At 42.1% G+C, this 20,083-nt stretch overlaps 1 protein-coding gene across 1 annotated transcript; it reads left to right on the forward strand.

The window, feature by feature from the left end:
• The first annotated feature begins 4,595 nt into the window (after nt 1-4,595).
• Nucleotides 4,596-11,844, forward strand: FITM2 (fat storage inducing transmembrane protein 2). The gene is made up of 2 exons (XM_054981227.1): nt 4,596-4,831; nt 6,052-11,844. The coding sequence occupies exons 1-2, from the start codon at nt 4,659-4,661 to the stop codon at nt 6,665-6,667; spliced, it is 789 nt and encodes a 262-aa protein (XP_054837202.1). The 5' UTR covers nt 4,596-4,658; the 3' UTR covers nt 6,668-11,844.
• The last annotated feature ends 8,239 nt before the right edge of the window (nt 11,845-20,083 follow it).

The following is a 20,083-nucleotide window of genomic DNA, read 5'->3' on the forward strand; positions in this document are numbered from 1 at the left end:
TTGCTGCCTTTCTGCCATGGTCTCATGAAATGCTTCCCTGTGCTCATGCAATTCAAAGAAGTAAAAAAATCAAGAAACCCATCTAATTCCAAAGAGACTGTTCTATAGAGTATATGGAGCTAGATAAAAAATAAACAAATAAGTTGTAGCTACATAGAATGTTGTTTATGCTGGTATAATTTTACTATGCTTGTACCACTAACATAAAAAGCACCAGTCCTCTTACCTATTTATTTATTTATCGTCCGCCTTTCTCACCAAGAGTCAAGGCAAGTTAGTACAGTCAATTTCAAGGACATTACAATAAACAATGCAATAGGGTATATAAAACTAAATTTGCAAAGACAACATCAGCAGAAATCCAATACAGGGTTGAAGAAAATACTGAAACGGCATAAGCAATTCTAAGACTGACATATTAAACAACATAGAACTATCCAATAGGATCATACTTGAAAAGCAGCCAATAATACATAGCAGCACATATCTAAAGCAGAAGATAATACATAGTAGCACCTACAAGTATAGTTGTGCCTGCAAAACCCTGCTGAAGGTTATATCTAGAAAAGCTCTTCCTTTTCTAGTCATGTGCTGCCACTTGGTGGAAATCAGCATGCATGCACACATTATTGTGTTCATCATGCACATTCTTTTAATTCTCCTATACATCTTTTCTAGCTCAACCCTTTAACATTTTGTCAAACTGAGTAAATTTTATTGCACTACTGATTTGCTCTGAGGCATTTTTATCCCACTGCTAATATTCCTGCTGACACTGTAACTCTTTTGTGTGTGTGTGGGGGGGGGGAGCTTATTAAGAGAAAATTTTGAGGAAGCTTTCGGTGTGGACTTGAAGATCCATGATCAGTCCTATCTTCCTATTATACTTTTTAATTTAGTAGTAAAATACCCTTTTCTCACTCACAGGCCAATCCCATGGTTGGAAGTCATACTAAGTTAAAATAAAATTAATTCCAAATATACGTACATAGTCTGTATTGTAGAAAATCATCTAAATTCTGAAGCACACTGTATTCCTCTCTCCACTTATTAGCATCAAATATTTTTTAAAATTCTGGAATTTTGAAATTCTAGGAAATACTGTTCTGCCTAATTCATATGAACTATAACTTCCAAGCATGCTTAAGACATGGTGTACTGTTTCTAAGTTATGCCACATTCCTTATAAAATTCTTCCAAATGTTCATATTGGTAAAATATTCATGCCAGCTATCTAACATCTTACTTACTTCATTTATATCCTGGCTGTCTCCCCAGTTGGAGTCTAAAAAGTTCACATAGTTCTCATTGCCTCCATTTTATTCTCACAACTACCCTGAGAAATAGGTTAGGGCAGGAGCATGTGACTGGCCCAAGACCACCCAGCAAGCTTCCCTAGCAGAGTAGGGATTTGAGCCTGTATCTCCCAGAACCTAGTATGACACTCTAACTACACCATGCTGGTCCTCACAATATGGATTATCCTAAACTGATACTATAGCCACTACACCATGCTAGCTGTCAGATATGGAAGTTGAGTATATTTTATCAAACAGGCAGAGGAGTATCAAACAGGGACACCACCCCTCCCACAGATATATGTTACTGCAATAATTTAGTTTTCATATTCCATTCCACAGGATCAAACCCAGGGATCTATAATTAAACAAACAACAATAGTGGAGAAGCTGCCTCAAAAACAACATGTTCGCACTTATGAAGTGAACATGCTCTAGAAACAACCCCAGAACCCTTTGCAAAAAGGCTTAAGAAACAAATATATGAACAACAAAAACTGCTTTTCCATTTGTGTAAAAGTAAATATAAAGTTTATAAATATACTGCATGTTTTAGAAAACTACTCTCTTGCAGCTTTGAAAAGTGTTCAAAAGAGAAAATGTTGAGAGATGCAGTGTTTCACTTTAGCTGAAACTCTTCTACATAACTGTTGGGATTCATCAATAGATTCAACACTCTCCACAGGCTTGAACAAGGACTTGGGTTTCCTCACTCGCTGTACAAACTGATAATTCAGCATGACCCTCCTTTACAGATGTTAATTAGTTCTGCTCATCATGCCTCACACTGCACCTTTCTGGATTAGATTCAACAGTTAGGGAGTGATCCTCACCTCACTGTGAATTAACTGACTCCTCTTTGTAACATCACTCTTATCCTTCTGCTGTGTGTAACCTTAAGTATAAAAAACTGCTAATGGATGTACACTTTGTGTCTCTGTGATTGAGCTCTGACTTAGGAAAGTTTATGCAAGAAAGCTTTAAAGGTAGCACTGTACTTTCTATTTGATATTGCTACAACATGCAATTATTCCTCTGGAATCACTAGGCAACTCTCATGTGTCTTTTAAGGGTCACTCACCCTGAAAGGGGGACTTCTAAGTGAGGCAGTCAAAAATAACTCAGTTGGTCCCTTCCATGGATATTTGAAACCTGTAATTAGCCTAATTAAATCCATGACTTAGAAATAGGGTGTCCAGGTGTCTGGTTTTCAGCTGGACAGAACAGTATTTTTTGACTGTCTGGGAAAACTTCAAAGAAAATACTGGACATTTAAATGTCCTGTATTTTTGTGCGGTGAGGAGCAGCTGAGGGAAGCAAGATGAAGTGTCACCAGTTGTTGCTGTGCCTTAGTGTGCAAGAAGTTTGGTGGATGGCTAGCAGCACCAGCAGATTGCTATGGCTGCTGATAAGGCACATAGCTGGCTGGTGTCTCAGCTTCTTATAGGAGGGGAGGACAAGCATGGTTCTCATTGAGGAGAGTGGGGCTCAGACTCAGGATCTGCCTCCCTGCTCCCTTTCTTCTCTCCCCTGTGCTTCCAGCCAGCAGCCAATCTACTGCTGGAGGGCACAAAAGCGCAGGCCCTTGCTGAGGAGAGCATAGCTCAGGTTCCACCTCCCTGTCTCCACTCTTCCTCCACTTCCATCCAGCAGCCAGTTGACTGACCAGTCACCATAGCCAGCGTCACATTCTTTGTCTCAAGGTAGCAGCATGCTTACTTAAATTTCCCATGTAATTCCCTTCCCTCTTGCAATTGTCCTCCTTTTCAAATTAATGGCCAGAGCAAGAGATGGCGCCTGCCTGAGCTGGGACAGCAGTAGGATGGGGACACGTGTTGATTTACTTCAACTCTCACTTTCTGCCTTATCGTGGAGCAGGAAGATACACAGTGCAATCCTATGCAGTTATGCCAGCTAAGCCCATTGATTTCAATGGACTTAGACTGGAGTAACTCTGCACTGGATTGCAGTTATGCAGGCCAGCAGCCAAATCTCAATATAGGAGAACGATTAAATGTTCAAAAGGCAGTTTCAGGTTCCCTTGACAAAAAAGAGCATTTAAACTCTGTTGCCCTCTCCCAAGATGGCCATGTTGCTGGCATTGCCACTGTCCCCACATTATTCCTGAGTTTGAGGAACATGGAGGAAGTGGAACAGAGGAGACTGGGAGAGCCCAAAAGCTGTCCTTGCTCCTAAATCCCCAAGCAGTGTTGTTGAGGAAAGTGAGAAATGGAGCCCAGGAAGACCAGGAAAGTAAATGTTCATATGTACAGGAGTTGTTTGCCACATAACATTGGACTGAAGATGGAGAAAAGTTAGATGGGGGAGGGAGAAGAGTATGTATGAACTGGCAGCAGGGGAAAAAGGAAGGCACTCTTCCAGGCTTTAAGGCATTATTCTTTCTTATTGTAGCATTACTGAAATAGACTGTGGCTGCAAACAAAAACTACACTGTAAGACCCACTGAACTCCAAGGGATTTACTTGCGAATATGCAGGCTTAGGACTATGCTCTGTGGTGTGCAAAAAGGCTGTTCCAGGCCAATTTTGACCCCAAGTCCCTCAGCTTCCAATTTTCAACCTGAGGTCATTGGGACCTCTGGAGCACACTGTGTGCGTGCGTGTGCCCAGTATTTCGGTTGAAATCACCTGGGCAACCCTAGAAACCACAGAGAAAGCAGAGCTTACTCTGCATGCGTTCAGAATTTGTCTAACGGCCACGAACCAAATCTTGTGAATCTCTTGCTGTGAAGGCTGGGCCCCAAATTGTGCTACCATAACAGGGAAAAATATTCTCTAAATAGCCTTAAAGAGCGGTCCCCAACCTAATCCAACGCCTCATGTTAACAACGTGAGAGGAAACTCCGGCAGCCTCTCGTAACAGCCCACCAACCCCCTCAAAGACAAAGCCAGTACAGCAAAAGGCTCTGCGCAAGCGCATCGGCAAGGCGGCGAAAGCGACAGTTACTAACTCGGCAAACTAGTCACCTCCACTAGCGCGAGCAGCTAACGGCCGCGGTCGCGCTACCTCCCACAGAGCTCATGCGCTCTGGGAGCCCGCCTGTAACGTATTCTTCAATCTCGAGAGATTCCAGCACTCTCCTCAAGGACAAAGCAGGAATTTAACGCTCTGCGCAGGCGCACGGAGAAGGCGGTGAAAGTGAGTTACTGACTCAGCAAACAGCTGACCCCCCCCGCCGCGCGCCCCGTCTTTCCCCTATAACGCGCATGCGCTCTGGGAGTCGGCCTGGCGCGCTAATGCAAGACTGCTAAGTGACGTAATACGGTGGCCGGGAATTCGTTCGCCGCTGGTCACCGGCTTGTCCTTCCCGGCATTTCAGCGCTGCCACAGGCTCTGGTGATGGATCGGGTAGATCGTTGGGCGCGCTCCGTCCGTTCCTGCCTGGTGCAGAGCTCGGTGCGGAGGACCATGCCTTGGGGACTGCTGGGCCTCACGCTAGGCGGCTCGCTGCTGAAGGAATGGACGCCGCTGCCCGAATCCTATCTGAGCAACAAGCGCAACCTGCTCAACGTGTGAGGGACTGAGGGGAGGGGCGGGGGCGGGGGCGGGGCTTGCTCGTACTGTGAGGGTCGTTGCTTGACAGCCGTGTGGGCTGCGAAAAGGAAGCTGAAAGCGGGTGGGGATAGCCTCACTTCAGGGAAGGGTCTTTGGGGAGGAGGGTGGAGCTGCTGAAAAGGATGAGTTTCCCTTGAGGAAAGGAGTCGCAGAATGGGAGGAGTGTTTGTTAATAGTGTTTGGGTGAAAATGAATAGGAGGGTGTTATCCTGCTGCAAATGGGGGTGAGTGGTTTGCAAGAAGGATCTGGCTATCCGTTTCCTGTGGAAATATATTTCCCATGATTTCAGTGACTGTGGATGGATGAAGTGCCATTAGAAGCAAAATAATTCAGAAAAGCAACTGGCTGGTCTGTTTGACTCAAATTGCCAAAAATCAAGCCTAAACAAACAGCAGAAATTTAAGGCTTAGTGGCTGTATTTATGTTCTGCCTTTTTTCTATCAGAGAAAGTAGGGCTGCATAGGTAAGGATTTTCCTAGATTGTGTAGCTTCTGGCCATAGCTTGGGGCTAATCATGGTAGCTCTGACCTGAGTGGTAGCTCTCACCTATGTATTGAATGAAGAAACATTGAACAAGCATTCATTGGGATACTGAGAGCATTAACTCCCTTTAATTACTCTATTTTTTCTTTATTATTTTTACTTAACCTACACAGAAGCTTGTTCTCTGAATTTGACCCTCCTTACTTACTTTTTCAATTCCTTTAAGTTAATATGATTTTTGCTCTGACCTGTATGCCCCAGACTAGCCTGATCTCTTCAGATTTCAGAAGCTAAGCAGTGTTGACCCTGATTAGTACTTGGATGGGAGTCCATCAAAGAAATTTAGGACCATTGTGCAGAGGTAGGCAATGACAAACCACCTCTGAACATCTCTTGTCTTGAAAACACAATGGAGTTGTCGTAAGTAACCTACAACTACCAACAATGTGGTTTTTAAAGAACTTTGAAATCAAGCTGTATTGGATTTTCTGGGCAGTTGCTTCTGAACGGTGCAGTGGCACTTAAGACTTGTACCAGATCTTCGATTCTGCGTTAGATAAGATCAAGTGTTGCCTCTCCTTCCATAGGTATCTGGTGCAAAGTTTACCCAAAATATGTAAATGTGCATGAATAGTATAAGCTTATGTAATTAAGACAGTATCAGAATATCTCTGTTTGATTTCTCTCTGGCAGCTATTTTGTGAAACTTGCCTGGGCCTGGACATTATGGCTTCTTCTGCCTTTCATTGGCATCACTAACTACTACGCCACTCGAAACGCTCTGATGGTGTTGCGACGTCTCACCGCTCTGATGGTCGGCACTGTGGTCTGGTACATGTGCACAAGGATGTTCTTGCACATTGAGGACCTCACGGGCAGCTGCTACAAATCTCCGTCCTTTGATGTGCTGCACCGGGAACATGCCAGCAAACTACAGTGTCAACAGGCTGGTGGCTTCTGGCATGGTTTTGACATCTCAGGGCACTCCTTCCTCCTCTCATACTGTGCCCTAATGATTGTGGAGGAGATGGCTGTGATGCACAACTTGAACACCTCCAAGAACTCCAGGCTGCACATGGTAGTCAACTGCCTGTTTCTGGCTTTGAGTTGCTTGACCCTGATCTGGTTATTCATGTTTTTGACCACTGCCATATATTTCCATGACTTCTCCCAAAAGCTTTTTGGCACTTCAGTAGGCCTCTTGGCATGGTATGGAACATACAGGGTCTGGTACCTGACACCTTTCTCTCCTGGACTTCCTCCCCAATATGTTAGCTTGAGCTTTCAAATGCCTAAACGTTACCTATAAAAACAGCTTTCTTATGAGTCAGATTTTGTTTTAAGGATTATTAGCTATTTGGTACAAAAATTTTAAAACAAAGTATATTTAAAGGAAGGGACAAAAGACCAAATATTTTTGTATTCTGGCTAAAGGTTGTGGTCTAGTTCTAGTTAGAGAAGTTGCTGCTGTTGGAATCCTGCTTGTCACAAGGCAGCTGGTTCAGCTTTTTGGCTAACCAGTTTGATAGAAATATTAATAATTGCATTGGCAATAGAGTTACAAAAAGGTTTTTTGTGGTGCTAGTGGAGGAAAGTACTGAGGTCAGTTAGAGGCTCACTGGCTAACTTCATAAGCCAAACACAAATCGAAATGTTCTACAGGAATGTAGCAACCTGTACAGCTGAAGGTATTGGCCAAGGGAGCTCCTGGGATTGAATTCTACTAGCTTTCCAATGGTGGAAGTGGCTTGTTCCATCCTCCCCTTCCTCCAGCATCCCCCTTTGACTCCACTGTGTGACGTAGAGGCAGCTAAAGTAAGGAAAAGAATAAGGTAAGATGGCCCCTAATTCCTTTTGGATCAGTGGAAAGCTGGTATGATCCAACCACTTAGCTTAGGATCTCCCTAATTGTTGCCATAGATACTTCAGCATTTCACTTTAGGCCATACTATGGTACCATGAAGCCAAGGATGGAGTTTGATGCAAAATGAGGCTACCTGTTAAGGTAACGGGGGGCCATCAGCTGAACCAATGGTAGTTAATGCTGTTTATGGATTGACAGAACAGAAGTCTGCAGAATTGTCTTATGTCAATTTTGTGTCCAAAACCAGAAATTCCAGGATGTTATGTGTTCTCAGTCTCACTCCGATCCAAACATCCCATCATATGTCTAAAATTAGTTTCCAAATGTTTTCTTCATAAAAAATGGTTTGCATCATCCAACTTTGGTGCTAGATTTTCAGTGCAATCTTAAATAGAGTTATACTCCTCTCAGTCCATTGGAGTCAATAGGCTTAGAAGGGTGGAACTCTTCTTAGGATTGCACTGCTTATTTCTCCACCTGGTTGAGTAATGATGTTTGCCCCTGTGGCGATATAACACGGCTTAGCTGTTGTGACATGCTTTATATTGGCAATCAAAGCTTTCTTGTTGAAAGCTGGGTGTTGGTTACAAAGTTGCCACATCTCATTGTCTTCATTTTATCTTCATCAGTTAAATTACGTATCCTAAATGGCTCTGTTCATTGATGGCAAAAAGAAATGCAGTTTGTTCTTAATGGGTATCTGAAACGAAAGGGTTTTGTTATGTTTATACTGACTGCTACAGCTAAACTTTACCACTAAGAAAAATCCAGAAATGAGTCCACCAACTGGCGTTTTAGATTTCTAGTTTTAGGTGCTTTCTTTGTTTTTATGACACTAATTTTTTTTAAAAAAGAAAGAAAACACAGTTCTTATTTTATATTATGTTTGCACTAGCTTTCTGACTTAGCTGGTTGCTTGGGAAACAGATTTTGCTAGAAAAGTTTCAACTTTGACCGACAGTGCTGTTTTGAGTGTTGCCTCCATAGATCCAGTATATTTATGTGCTCCTAATGGATGCATAGTCTCTAAATACACAAAGTTTGCAGGGTCTCTGTATTCCAGAGCACCCTATCATAACATTACAAACCCGTCTACAGATTTATTGGGGGTTTAGCCAAAATCTTCCATTTTTAATTCAAAAATCAACCAGAATATTTCAGTACTTGGATTTTATATTTCATAAACCTCATGAGGTGGGGTACTTGTACTTAACCTGACTAGACCCTCAGTCCTAAATGCATTTACTTGCAAATAAATGCATATAATTTCACAGCCCTCATAAGCACACTTAGATATGGGGCTGGCTTCCAAAGTGATCCAAAGGAGAGCGAATGTAACATCCTTTTACTGAAAAGGATTTAAGGGTTTCTGAACCTCCAACTTGATTTATAAAACTCCTCCAACTTTCAACGCAGGAAAGATTGCAGGAAAAAAAATCATATATTGGCATTACAGAATCACAATATATCTCAGTTGATTGCCGACCCAGTACTTAGACTTACATTGTTTATGGCTAAGCTGATGTTACATTCTGTTCCATTCATGCAAACTGGGAACCCACCAGTTATGTGTATCAGGAGCTTGGTATATCTAGTACATATCATTTTTTGTGCAAATTTGTTGGTATATAGATTTTCCAGCCATAAACAATATATGTTTCGCATTTGTGAATGGAAGCTGTATCCCCACATGGAAACTGTTTCCCAATTTGCATAAGATAGCAACCACATGTATCAGATACATTGTGTTCCAGATACATGCAGCTGGCAAGCTCCCAGTTCATGTGAACAGAATCTAATGTCTGCTGAAGAGGGCTTTTGTCTTACTGACCTCTGTGGAATTATGTTTTATGTAAACATGCCAAATTTAAGAGGCCTATAAACTGTAGGGAAAATGCTCTGTGGATGCAGTACTGTTTCCTTGCATGAAAACAGTTTAAAGCCATTCTCAGTCGTGTACTTGCTCATAAACATTGGTGCAAGAAGTGGCACTTAACACAGCCACAGTTGTGGAAACACTTTTTCTGGCCTCTACACGAGATCCTCTACGGCTGTTCCAGTGTGCAGCCTGGTTTACGTGGACCATTTGGCTCCAGCATATTTGTGGATAACAAGTACCAAACAAGAATTGGCCCAAAGTATTATATCTTGCAGTTTATTGGTATCTTGCCAAGTGGCACTTTTAAGTAGTAAGCTTACATTCATACATATTTTTAGTGCTAATAAGCTATGAGTTTTTTAACTGCACTGACACACCTTCCTTCATCATAATTTATGTGCATGCATTTTTACTATTTTGAGTGTGTATGCTAAATATTACAGAGCTGGTGGCTGAGTTTGCGTACTCATGAAGTAAGGATGCAGAGAGATAGCAAAACCTTATAATGGCACGTAAAGAATTGTTCTCTTCTGTATAGCACTGTTATTTGGCATAGTACTTAATTTTTGACATTTGCTTTGTTTTTATTTTCCATGAATGAACAAATTAAGTTCAGTATTTAAGAACTGTAAAATATCTTGCAGTTATCCTGCAGTCTTGATTGTTTATCACTGTATTTATCAAGTTGTGTTTTATTTCCAAGAGCATGAGAGTAGCAACCTGGTTCTAAATGCTCATTTTTGCAAATCATTCCGTTTGTTATTGGTAGGATTTCCTTCCAAGTAAGGGATCAGGGGCATGCAGAATTTTTCTGGTGTATTTTATTCTTTTCAGAAGGGGTGCTTCTTTTCCCTGACAACAGCCTGACCCACATTGTGTGCCATGAGGCTACCTCTGTTTTTCTTTAATATCTGTAGTCTTCTCTGGGCCAGAGGCTGTGTGTAGCAGAGCACCTTCAAGTCTTGTTCAAGTTTGTGATCTTCAGGGTAATGCAGGTGCTTTAGTGGAGATTCATTAAGTTAGAGTAAATACAAAGAAGCTGGTATTCCTGAATTATTTGTATTGTCATGCCAAACCTCCTTTAAGCTGCCTTTCCTCAACAGGACCTTAGCAGAATTCATGAATTAATGTCTCTGAAAATCAATGAAAGTTTTGCCAGTGATTTTACCAGGATCTGGGCTATCTCTTCTTGTGCAGTTCTTGTTGACTTATATTGTATACCTAAAGCTGTCATAACCACATTTATTAACGTTAGATGACTAGCAGTGTTCAAAATATTCAAGTAACTAAACAATTAGAAATAATACAGGGGCCTTCTTAGAGATGCTTTCAGTTGGTTTCTGTTAGCAGAAACGGCAAAGAAAAAATTAGGACTCAGACATACCTCACATGTTTGTAAGTAATCATGAGTATGAATTGCGATTTGTTCTTGACATGCTTACTTGGAGGGAAGTTCCATTGATTTCACTGAGACTTGCATCCAAGCAAGTAAATATAGGATTACAGAATTAAGGGACTGTAGCCAGTTAGGAGGATCACGGGGTTTGCTTGGGGATGCATAGGGGCCAATGTTAAAAACATGTTTGAGCAGTAGTGCAGATTTCAGATCGGCAAGCATTTTTGAAGGCTGACAACTTGGGAACAGTTCCAGTGTAATATTGAGCACCTACCTGCTGGTAATTGGAGTGAATTCTGAGGGTGTCCATGGTATCTAGATAAATTGCAGCTTCCCTGTGGACACTTCTGCAGATTGCAACTGTTTGGAAATCTAGTACTAATGGCATATTGCATGGATAAACCCAGTTACTTCTTTATACATGGGGATCACTTCAGCAGCCATCACATGTATGAGGAATGTTACTTTGAGATTAGCCTACCATTTTCCATTTAAAATGAGACCAGGCTGCATTGCAGTGGTGGTTGTGTCATACAAATGTTCATGCATTATATCCTTGGTTTGAAAGCAAGTTGAGAAGCCATTTTAAGCTTTAGCAGGTACTTCCTCTGAGTGTGTAGCCACCCAGAGGCAATAGAACAGTATCTGGCAACTACTGTAGTTTTGGTAGCTTCCTGCAAGTAGTTATACCTTAAAATCATAATGGCTTAAGGAAAAACCTTTCCAAATATACTGACTGAGGTAACTGAGGCTTCTGATAAAGCCTCACTACTTGTACATAATTGCAGCAGACATGATGAGTAAGGTGTGTATAGTGGAAGGAATACAGTGTGTGGTCTAGTACAAGATGCTTCCTTCTCAGCAGGGGAGACCTTTGGGGCCATTCATCTAATGGGTGAACACCCTGAGATACAGAGGTACCATACTCAGTTTGAGAACTAGGGGCATGTTGGCTTTTTCCTCCTGTGCCTTTTGACTGTATTTGAAGCAGATAATAGCTTTTAACTTGCAATATAGTCATAGCAGTTTTTGAAATTCAAGGGCAGAGAATTTTCTGACCAGAGTCCCACTTTCTTCTTTCCTTTGGAGAGAAGATAGCTTGTACAGTATTTATACCATGGAATTACAAACTCTCTTCCAAGAATGGAGAAGCCTGACTTGTGTTCTTCTCAACAAGCAAAATGCTGGAATTGGAACAGGTTTTTGTCAAAGATTATTTTTTTTTGGAACTGAAAGTGTTTGTTTGGGGCGTATTTTAAAAGGCAATGATGCAGAAAGCAACTGCAATCATGGTGATATTGGACAGAATAACACTGCTTTTTTCCTATTAAAATTCATTCCCTGCAAGCCTTTGTCATCTTCATTTGTCCTGATTTTGTGACACACAGGGAAATTTTGAGGGAAATGAGCCAAATGCATTTATTCCTAAAGCAGATTACTTTCTGTACCCGACTCCAAGATGCTGTATGTCTCATAAATCTGCACTCCTAAAAAACGCAGACTGGGAGTAAATCCTATGTAATTCCATGCATTTAATTTCTGAGTAATAATGTATAGGACAGAGCTGAGCACTTTGGCTGGCTTGGATCTGGAGGTCAAGTTAATGGTCAAAAGGCCTTCCCAGCCCTAGGTTTGGATTCTCACTTGGTAGAAAAGGATATTTTTTTCATGCAGATGGTCTCAGGTGTGACCTCCTATTTTAATGTAATGTACCTTGTGGAACTGCTGTTCTCTGAAGTAGAAAGTGGTGGAATGCATGTTTATCTCAGTGGCTGGTTCAGCCCTACATAGATATAGACTACTAGGTAAGGCAGTCTCATATAGAACCACAAGTAACTAGTTTTTTTCACACCTGTAGCATTTTTGGCAACTTTCCTTAGTTTTCAAATTTAAAATAACAAACAGTGGACCCTCAAGGGCTTGCCAGAGGTCATTTCTTTTTCCCTTCCACCACTATTTTTCCCTTCACTGAAAGCCCATAAAGCCTCTTTCCTTTTCTAGTTCTTTCTCTCCTTCTCACCCACTAGTCAACCTTCCTTTATCTTCCCCTCTGTCTTCAGTCTTCCCTCCCCTTGGAAGTCTCTGTCCAGGAAAACTGTGTGGTGGCAGCCACCAGGCCAGGCCCAGTTGCACGGTGGACAACTCGCAGGGGGCACTTGAAGGAGAAATTCATTTTCCCATGTGACCCCTTTCCCACAAAATTTCCTTTCCTTTCTCCTGGCAGCCTCTATAGCCTCACATTTCCATGTTCCCTTCTCTCCTTTCCATCCACCCACCGAACTTTTATTGGCTCCCATCTTCAAAAATATTATTTCATTTATTCCCTACTTTTCTCCTCAGTGGAGACCCAAACTAGGGTTGCCATCTCCAGGTTGGGAAATTCCTGGAGATTTGCAGGTTGGAGTCAGGGGTTTGGGAAAGGGAGGGACCTCAGCAGGGTATAATGTCATAGAATCCACTCTCCAAAGCAGCCATTTTCTCCAGGGGAACTGATCTCTGTGGTCTTGGGATAAGTTGTAATTCCAAGAGGTCTCCAGTCACCACCTGGTCGCTGGCAGTCCCACCTGAAGCAGTTTGTATCATCTGCTATTATATCCTCACAACCCCATGAAGTAGGTTCTTAGGAGTATGTGGCTCAAGGTCACCTAGTGAGCTACCACAGCAGAGTAGTGATTCAAAACTGGGTGCCCCAAGTCCTAGTCTGGAGCTCTAACCATTACACAATGCTGGCTTTCTGTTGAACAGTAGCAAGTGGCCAGGCCTAGATGAATTGTGCAAGTTGGATGGTAGCAAGTTGCCTGGTGATGGCTGCTGGGCCTGGCCCCAATGTGTCCTCCCTCAAAGGCCTGGAAAGGGCCTTGCCCCCTCCTCCTTGTCTTTTGCTGACAGAAAAGAAGCGTGGAAGACTGGCACTACTGTTGTGGTTGCTTAGCAATGGCCACTGAGGGCATCCATCTCTTAAAGCTATAGGAGCTCATTTTATCATTTTTGGGAGGTTTATTTTTTAAAAAAGACTTCAGATATTTCTGCAAACCTGAGATTTTCCTCCAATTTGTAGAAAGATCTGTTTTGTCTGTTAATGGCTCCAGTCTCCAGATTTAGGCATCCACAGCTGCAATGAGTGATTTTGCATATGCAAAATTTGATTTATTTCTGTCTCCCTGTTGGAGAGCACAATGAAAATGAAAGGGTTAAATGTCCCTGGTTTTGATAACACATCTCAAGATACTCATATTTATGTTACTTCATTTGTTCCTAAGATTGCCAGCAGACTGGAGAAAAAATATCCTGCCCCTTTGATAGAGGGTGATGTGATTTATCTCCATGCCATGAAAAGCTTAATTAGCCTATTTCCATACATTAAACCTCTATTAAAGGGGCAGGATATTTTTTTCTCTGTGTTGTTTGCAACCCAACATATGTCCTGCCTTTCTCCCCTAAGGGGATCTAAAGCAGTTTACATTGTGACAATCCTGTGAGGTGGGTTACAGTGAGAGTAACTGGCCCAAGATCCACCAGTGAGCTTGCAAAGCAGAGGGGGGATTCAAACCTGAGATTCCTAGATCCTAGTCTGACACTCTATCCAGCACACCACTCTATCCATAACTTCTGTGCTTTCGCCTGTTTATATGGTGCTCCCAGCCATATTGATAGCCTCGATTTTTGTATATGCAAAGCCATTCTGTGTCAAACAATTACATTCATTTCTAACTCTTGATGCAAATATAAATTTCAAAAGTCCTGTTAAACCGAACTTTTAAAAAATCTACATCTGTCTCACATCTCCCTTCATTTTTCACTGTTCATGCACAGTGTAATACTTGTTATTTGCTGTGTGACACTCCTCTCCATTTTTTTTGTTTGTGGCTTCTATTTCTAGATCGCTGAAAAGAAGCACCTGTTCCTCTGTGTTCTGAATTGGTTTGCCAGTTACTTGTGAAATCTATTCTCCAATTTTTGCTCCTGTATGTGACTGCATCCTGTTCAAATGCAAATTCTGTACTACAGATTATTAGGACAGGACCCAGCGGTGACCCAAAGCAGTTTATATCATTATTTTCTCCTCTTTTTTATTCTCACAGCAATCCTGAGAGGTAGGATAGACTGAGTGGCCCAAATTCACCCAGTGGGCTTCTCTGACAAATTGGGGAGTCAAATCTTGAGTCTCCAAGATCCTAGTCCAACACTCTAACCACTACACCATACTGGCTCTCGTATCATTTATACCCCACCTTTCTTCTCTATGGGGAAAGAGATAAGAAGAAACAACCCTAAAACAGGTCAAGACAGTTGGAGCTGATGAGCACGGCAAAGGGGCAATAAAGATATCATCAAGGAACATATGGGACCAAGCAAGAACTGGATGCACAGAGTTTCCAGCAATTCCTAGAGCTGCCTTTGTCACTTCTGGGTACAACCAGCAACATTAGCAACACACACACACCCACAATGTTCCTGCTCCCAGCATTCCTGCTGGTTGCCGGGCTTAGTCTAGCAAGCCTAGAGAAGGTCAAAAGAGCGGAGAAGGGCCAGAGGCAACATGATGTCATCAGCCCAACAAATGATGGAGTAAATATGGGCCAGAGCTGAGTTCCACTGTCCATCACCAACTGATATGGTTGACAATCTTCAGGTATGGCCGGGAGATCTCCCCAAATCACAACTGATTTCCACATTACAAAGATAATTTCCTTGGAGAAAAAGACTGTTTTGGAGGGGGGCTTCATATTGATTTATCATGATGAGGCTTCTCCTCTCCCCAGGAGCTGTTTCTCCCCCAAATGCAGTGGGTTTTTGGGATGGGGCTTCCACAAAATATCATCATAGGGTCATTCATTCATCTTCTGGGTTTTCCCCAACTCTGCTGTGAAGTTTCCCCAAACCATCATTCCTGAAATATCCCAAAAGCAATAGGGTTGCCAATTCCAGGTTGGGAAATTCCTGGGGAGGGCAGGGTTTGGGAAGGGAGGGAATTCAATCTGGTATAATGCCATAAGAGCCCACCTCCCAAAGCTGCCATTTTCTTCAAAGGAACAGATCAGTTGTAATCCCAGGAGATGCTGCGTGTCTGATTCCCCACCCCACCCCCCATGCATGCAGCTGATACTGTGATTTTGGCCACCTATTTTTTTAAAATTAGTAATAAATATATCACTGTAGTGTTCTAAGAGTATAGCAATATACCTAGGAGTTTTTTTAAAAAAGGGAAAATCTTTTCTCTGTGCACGGGTGGGTGGAGCAGGTTTGAGGGGATAATGGAGATGTTGGCTCCAGTGACACTGGATGGAAGCTCTGGTGACATTCCAAATGCCTCTGCATTCCCCACAGCACTGAGAGTAGAACAGGGAAGCAAACTTCAAACAGTATCCTTAAGGTACCTTGCAGCCCTCAGAGAGCCCCTAAGGCAAAGAAAGAGATGATCACAGAAGATTCTGATAGCAGCTGTCGGCCTTTTCTATTTTAAGATTGCAGTGAAAGAGAAGAGTGGGGAAAAGCTTTTCCCCAAAACACTAAACAACTTCAGAAGAGCTTCCGCTCAGGCTCACATTTAGATCGTAGAATCGAATCTGTTCCATGTTCTGTGTATTAATAGGGGGTCATTCAGGAAGGTAGTGCCTCGTGTTCTCTCTGAACTGCCTTTAGATTCTGTTTAGCCTTCAGAATCTCCGCAGTGGTTATCAAGGAGCCAGTATGGTGTAATGGTTGCTGTGTTGAGCTGGGGACACCTGTCAAAACCCCACTCGGCATGAAGCTCAATTGGGCCAGTCTTATTCTCTCTGCCTAAATGATATCAAAAGATTGCTGTGAACATAAAACGGAGGTAAAAAAAAAACTGTGTTCATTGCCGTGAGATTCTGGGATGATAGGATTAAAATGTGATGTCTAGATATATCAGTGATTTAGCTGGGATGGAGGAACTGTGCTGATAACATAAGAACAGCCCTGCTAATATCAGGCTAACTGCCTAAGCAGTCCAGCATCCTGCATCTCATAATGGCCAACCAATTGTCCTGAAAGTTCTGCAGAAGTTGTAGAGGGACCAAAGAATTAAAAAGCATTCTTCCAGTAAACATGAAGGTCCTATTGAGCCATCGTGAATAATAGCTGTTGATGAGTTTATCGTCCGTGGAATTCTCTAGCTTGTTTCTAAAGCTGTCTGAGCTTGCGGTCATTGTCACATCCCATGACAGTGAGTTACACAAGGTAATTACATATGGCACAAAGAAATATTTTCTTTTGGCTGCCCTGAATCTACTCATCAAGTTGATTGGGTGCCCCCCTTAGGGTTGCCAGCCTCCAGGTGGTGGCTGGAGATTTCCCGGAATTACAACTGATCTCCAGGTGACAGAGATCAGTTCCCCTGGAGAAAATGGCTGTCTTGGAAGGTGAACTCTATGGCATTATAGCCAGCTGAAGTCACTCTCCCGCCCAAACATCACCCTCTCCAGGCTTCACCCCCCAAATCTCCAGGAATTTCCCAACCAGGAGCTGGTAACCCTACCCCCCCTCCAAGTTCTAGTATTTTGGTATGAGGAGATAATTTTCCTTCCTTTACTTTCTCCACCACACCATGCATAATTTTGTAAATCTGTATCAGGCCCTTCCCTTAATATATTTTCAGAATGGAAATGCCCCTCACACTCTAGTCTTTTCTCATAGGGAAGATGATTTTTTTAAGGTTTGCCACTTCTTTACTCTGTACAGCTCTATAATATCCTTCTTGACATGCAGCAACCAGAACTGTTCATAAATCACAAATGTGGTCACACAGTGGCTTGGATCTGACTGAAGGTTAAAGATTTCCATCAGTAGAGCATAACATTCTCACCTCCCCCCTCTCCCAACAGTCCCAAATGGCAGGGGGACCCCTCAGAAGACTGCCTCAGGAGGGGAATCAGCAAAAATCACCACCTTCTGCTCACTGAAATGTTAAGTGGGAGCTAGCCACTTTAGATTACATTACAGTAGCAGCCATTTTAATTTAACTCCCTTTCTCTTGATACTCCCTAGCACAAAATTTGCATTTTTCATCACTGCTGCACACTGCTGCCATTTTCACTCAGTTCAGACCCCATCGGCATATAAGTAAGGTTAGGATTTTGCCTCAGTGTGCACCATTTGCACTTAGAGCTAAGCTACAGGAGACAAATTATACGAGGAGGAGCACCTGAAGGGAGTTGCAATGTTAGCTGGGAAACTGTGTTTTAAACGAGATTGGAAGGCTTTGTCAATTTCCCCTCTCTACAGTGCCAGTGAGATCTCTGCTCAGGTTTGTTTATTTCCTCTTTGCCTCTTAGAATGGGAGGTGAAACTGACAGAGCCTTGGAGAAGAGGAAATTAACAAACCCTTTGAGCAGGATCTCCCTGGCTCTGTAGAGAGGGGAAATTGACAAAGCTGATCTCTTTTAAAACTCAGCTTCCCTGCTAACATTGCAACTCCCTTCATGTGCTGCTCCTGGTATAATTCATCTCTTGTGGTTTAGCTTTTACTCACACTGAATTTCATGTTCCACTTTGTTGCCCACTCACCTAGTTTACAGAGATCATCCTGTAGTTCCTTACAGTCTGCTATCCTGAATAATTTAGTTTCATTCACAAAACTAGCCATTTCACTGCTTTCTTAAAAATTATAATATTGGGCAAAAGTTTGTTTCAGTAAGACCTCTAGCACACCCAGCATCTAGCAAATCCTGAAATATGTGCAGCATGAGGGGCAAATTTTGTTAGTCTGTATTTTCTGAGGGGGGAAAAGTTATCCAGAAACCAGTTTGGAGGACTGAATGGTTTTACGTGTTGGATCTAGAACTGCATGTCCCATTACTGAAATGTGTTGATTGGAATATTCACTGAGTTAAATTATTCCATTTAGAATTCAAAGGGAAGTTTTACTTTGAAATTGGAGTACGTAAACTGCCATCAAGTCGCAGCACTGACTCATGGTGACCCCATAGGATTTTGACAGCAAGAGATGAACAGAGGTGGTTTGCCATTGCCTGCCTCAGTGTAGCAACCCTGAACTTCCTTGGTGGTCTTCCATCCAAGTACTAATCAGAGCCAACCCTGCTTATCTTCTGAGGTCTGATGAGATCAGGCTAGTCAAGGCCATTCAGGTCAACTTGAGAATCTAGGGCTGCAGATTTCCCTTACAAATTCCACATAGTTGAATCCTGTCAGGTCATTAAGTTCAAGCCTACCTCAGAATCATGATTCTGACTAGGAAACCCTTCTCTCTAAACCTAGAAATCTGTTTGGTAGCTGGTTATGGTTAACACTGGTGAGAGAAAGACTTTCTGCACATATTCAGAGACATAATTGTTTACTTTCCAGGATTTAGCCATGCCATTGAAATTCAATCCTGAGTGTAAGCCAATCCCCTAACCCGTGAAAGTGAAAAAATGGCACACGTGCTCTCATACACATGTATATGCACGCGCACACACAAACACACACACACGCTTTTGGAAATGAGTCAACTGATGCTGAACACATTTAGAAATGTAAAGCAGTTACTCCTCCCATATGGTTTATTTAGGATCTCAGAGGTTTTTTTAAAGCGTGAGTAGCAGTGATGCTCATTATTCTTTTCAACATGCAAAAGGCACAAGAAAGTGAAAAACGTAATTTTTTTTTCCTCTGTGCAAAGTGTTTCCAAGAAAATACACAGCGAGAAAGTGACTAGGGGAAAAAAACTATGAAAGGAAGAGGAAACACAAAATCAAAATAACAGAACTCCTTTGGAAATTACTTGAAACTTATGAAAACAGTCATGTTGTTAAAGAGTCCAGAAAGGCTCCATCGGTGAACGATGCTTGGCAAATTCATGAAAGAAGCTGGAGGTGAACACCTCGGTAAGACAGAATTCATCTTTGAAATCAAGATTACAATCAGAAAGACCACTGGCTGTTAGCTATAGATACAAAAAATTAAAAAAATTGAAGTAGAAAGTGGATACATTCTAAGCGCAGGTTAATAAAAACACTTGATTGAATGGAAAGAATGATACAAAAAGAGAGAGAGAGAGAGAGAGAGAGAGAGATTTCATTTCCACCTAAAGCCAGAACTTCATAATCTACTGTGGTCTAACAAATCACATTCATTCCTTTTCTTTAAAAAGGCTCTGGTCTCTCATCACATCACCCACCCCAGTTTGGAGGAGAGGGAAAGTCCCTGCTATTTGCACCCGTGAAAAAATGTGCTATGTGGCCAACAGACAGTGGGAAAAAATGTAAAGGTACAGAAGAGAACCCCCTATTTGAACTCTGTTTAACTGGGGTTACCACATCTTCTGATGGCGCTTGACTGTGCTAGAGGGCAGTTTTGCTCTACGGCGGTTGTGTAAGCTTTATACACGTCTACCGTTTACAATTTTATAACAGTTAAACCTAAAAAAGGCTCCTTTTAAACAAGTTGACTATTTTTGTTGACTTGCTTCCTTGCAGTATAAGTTTCTACTTCTAGACTATGGAATGTTACATTAACAGTATAGTTATTCATATTGGTTTCAAATTTTCATTACAATTACTGAGGATTCATCATGGTTTCACACGGCACGGAGACACCAAACTAAACACCAGAACAGCCAGCA

Source organism: Eublepharis macularius, chromosome 5 (assembly GCF_028583425.1).
Source record: "Eublepharis macularius isolate TG4126 chromosome 5, MPM_Emac_v1.0, whole genome shotgun sequence".
Taxonomy (NCBI): Eukaryota; Metazoa; Chordata; class Lepidosauria; order Squamata; family Eublepharidae; genus Eublepharis; species Eublepharis macularius.

Coding starts and splice junctions, on each gene's coding strand:
- FITM2 (XM_054981227.1), top strand. CDS start 4,659: ATGGATCGGGTAGATCGTTGGGCGCGCTCCGTCCGTTCCTGCCTGGTG. Junction 4,832..6,051: donor AAGCGCAACCTGCTCAACGT/GTGAGGGACTGA, acceptor TCTCTCTGGCAG/CTATTTTGTGAAACTTGCCT.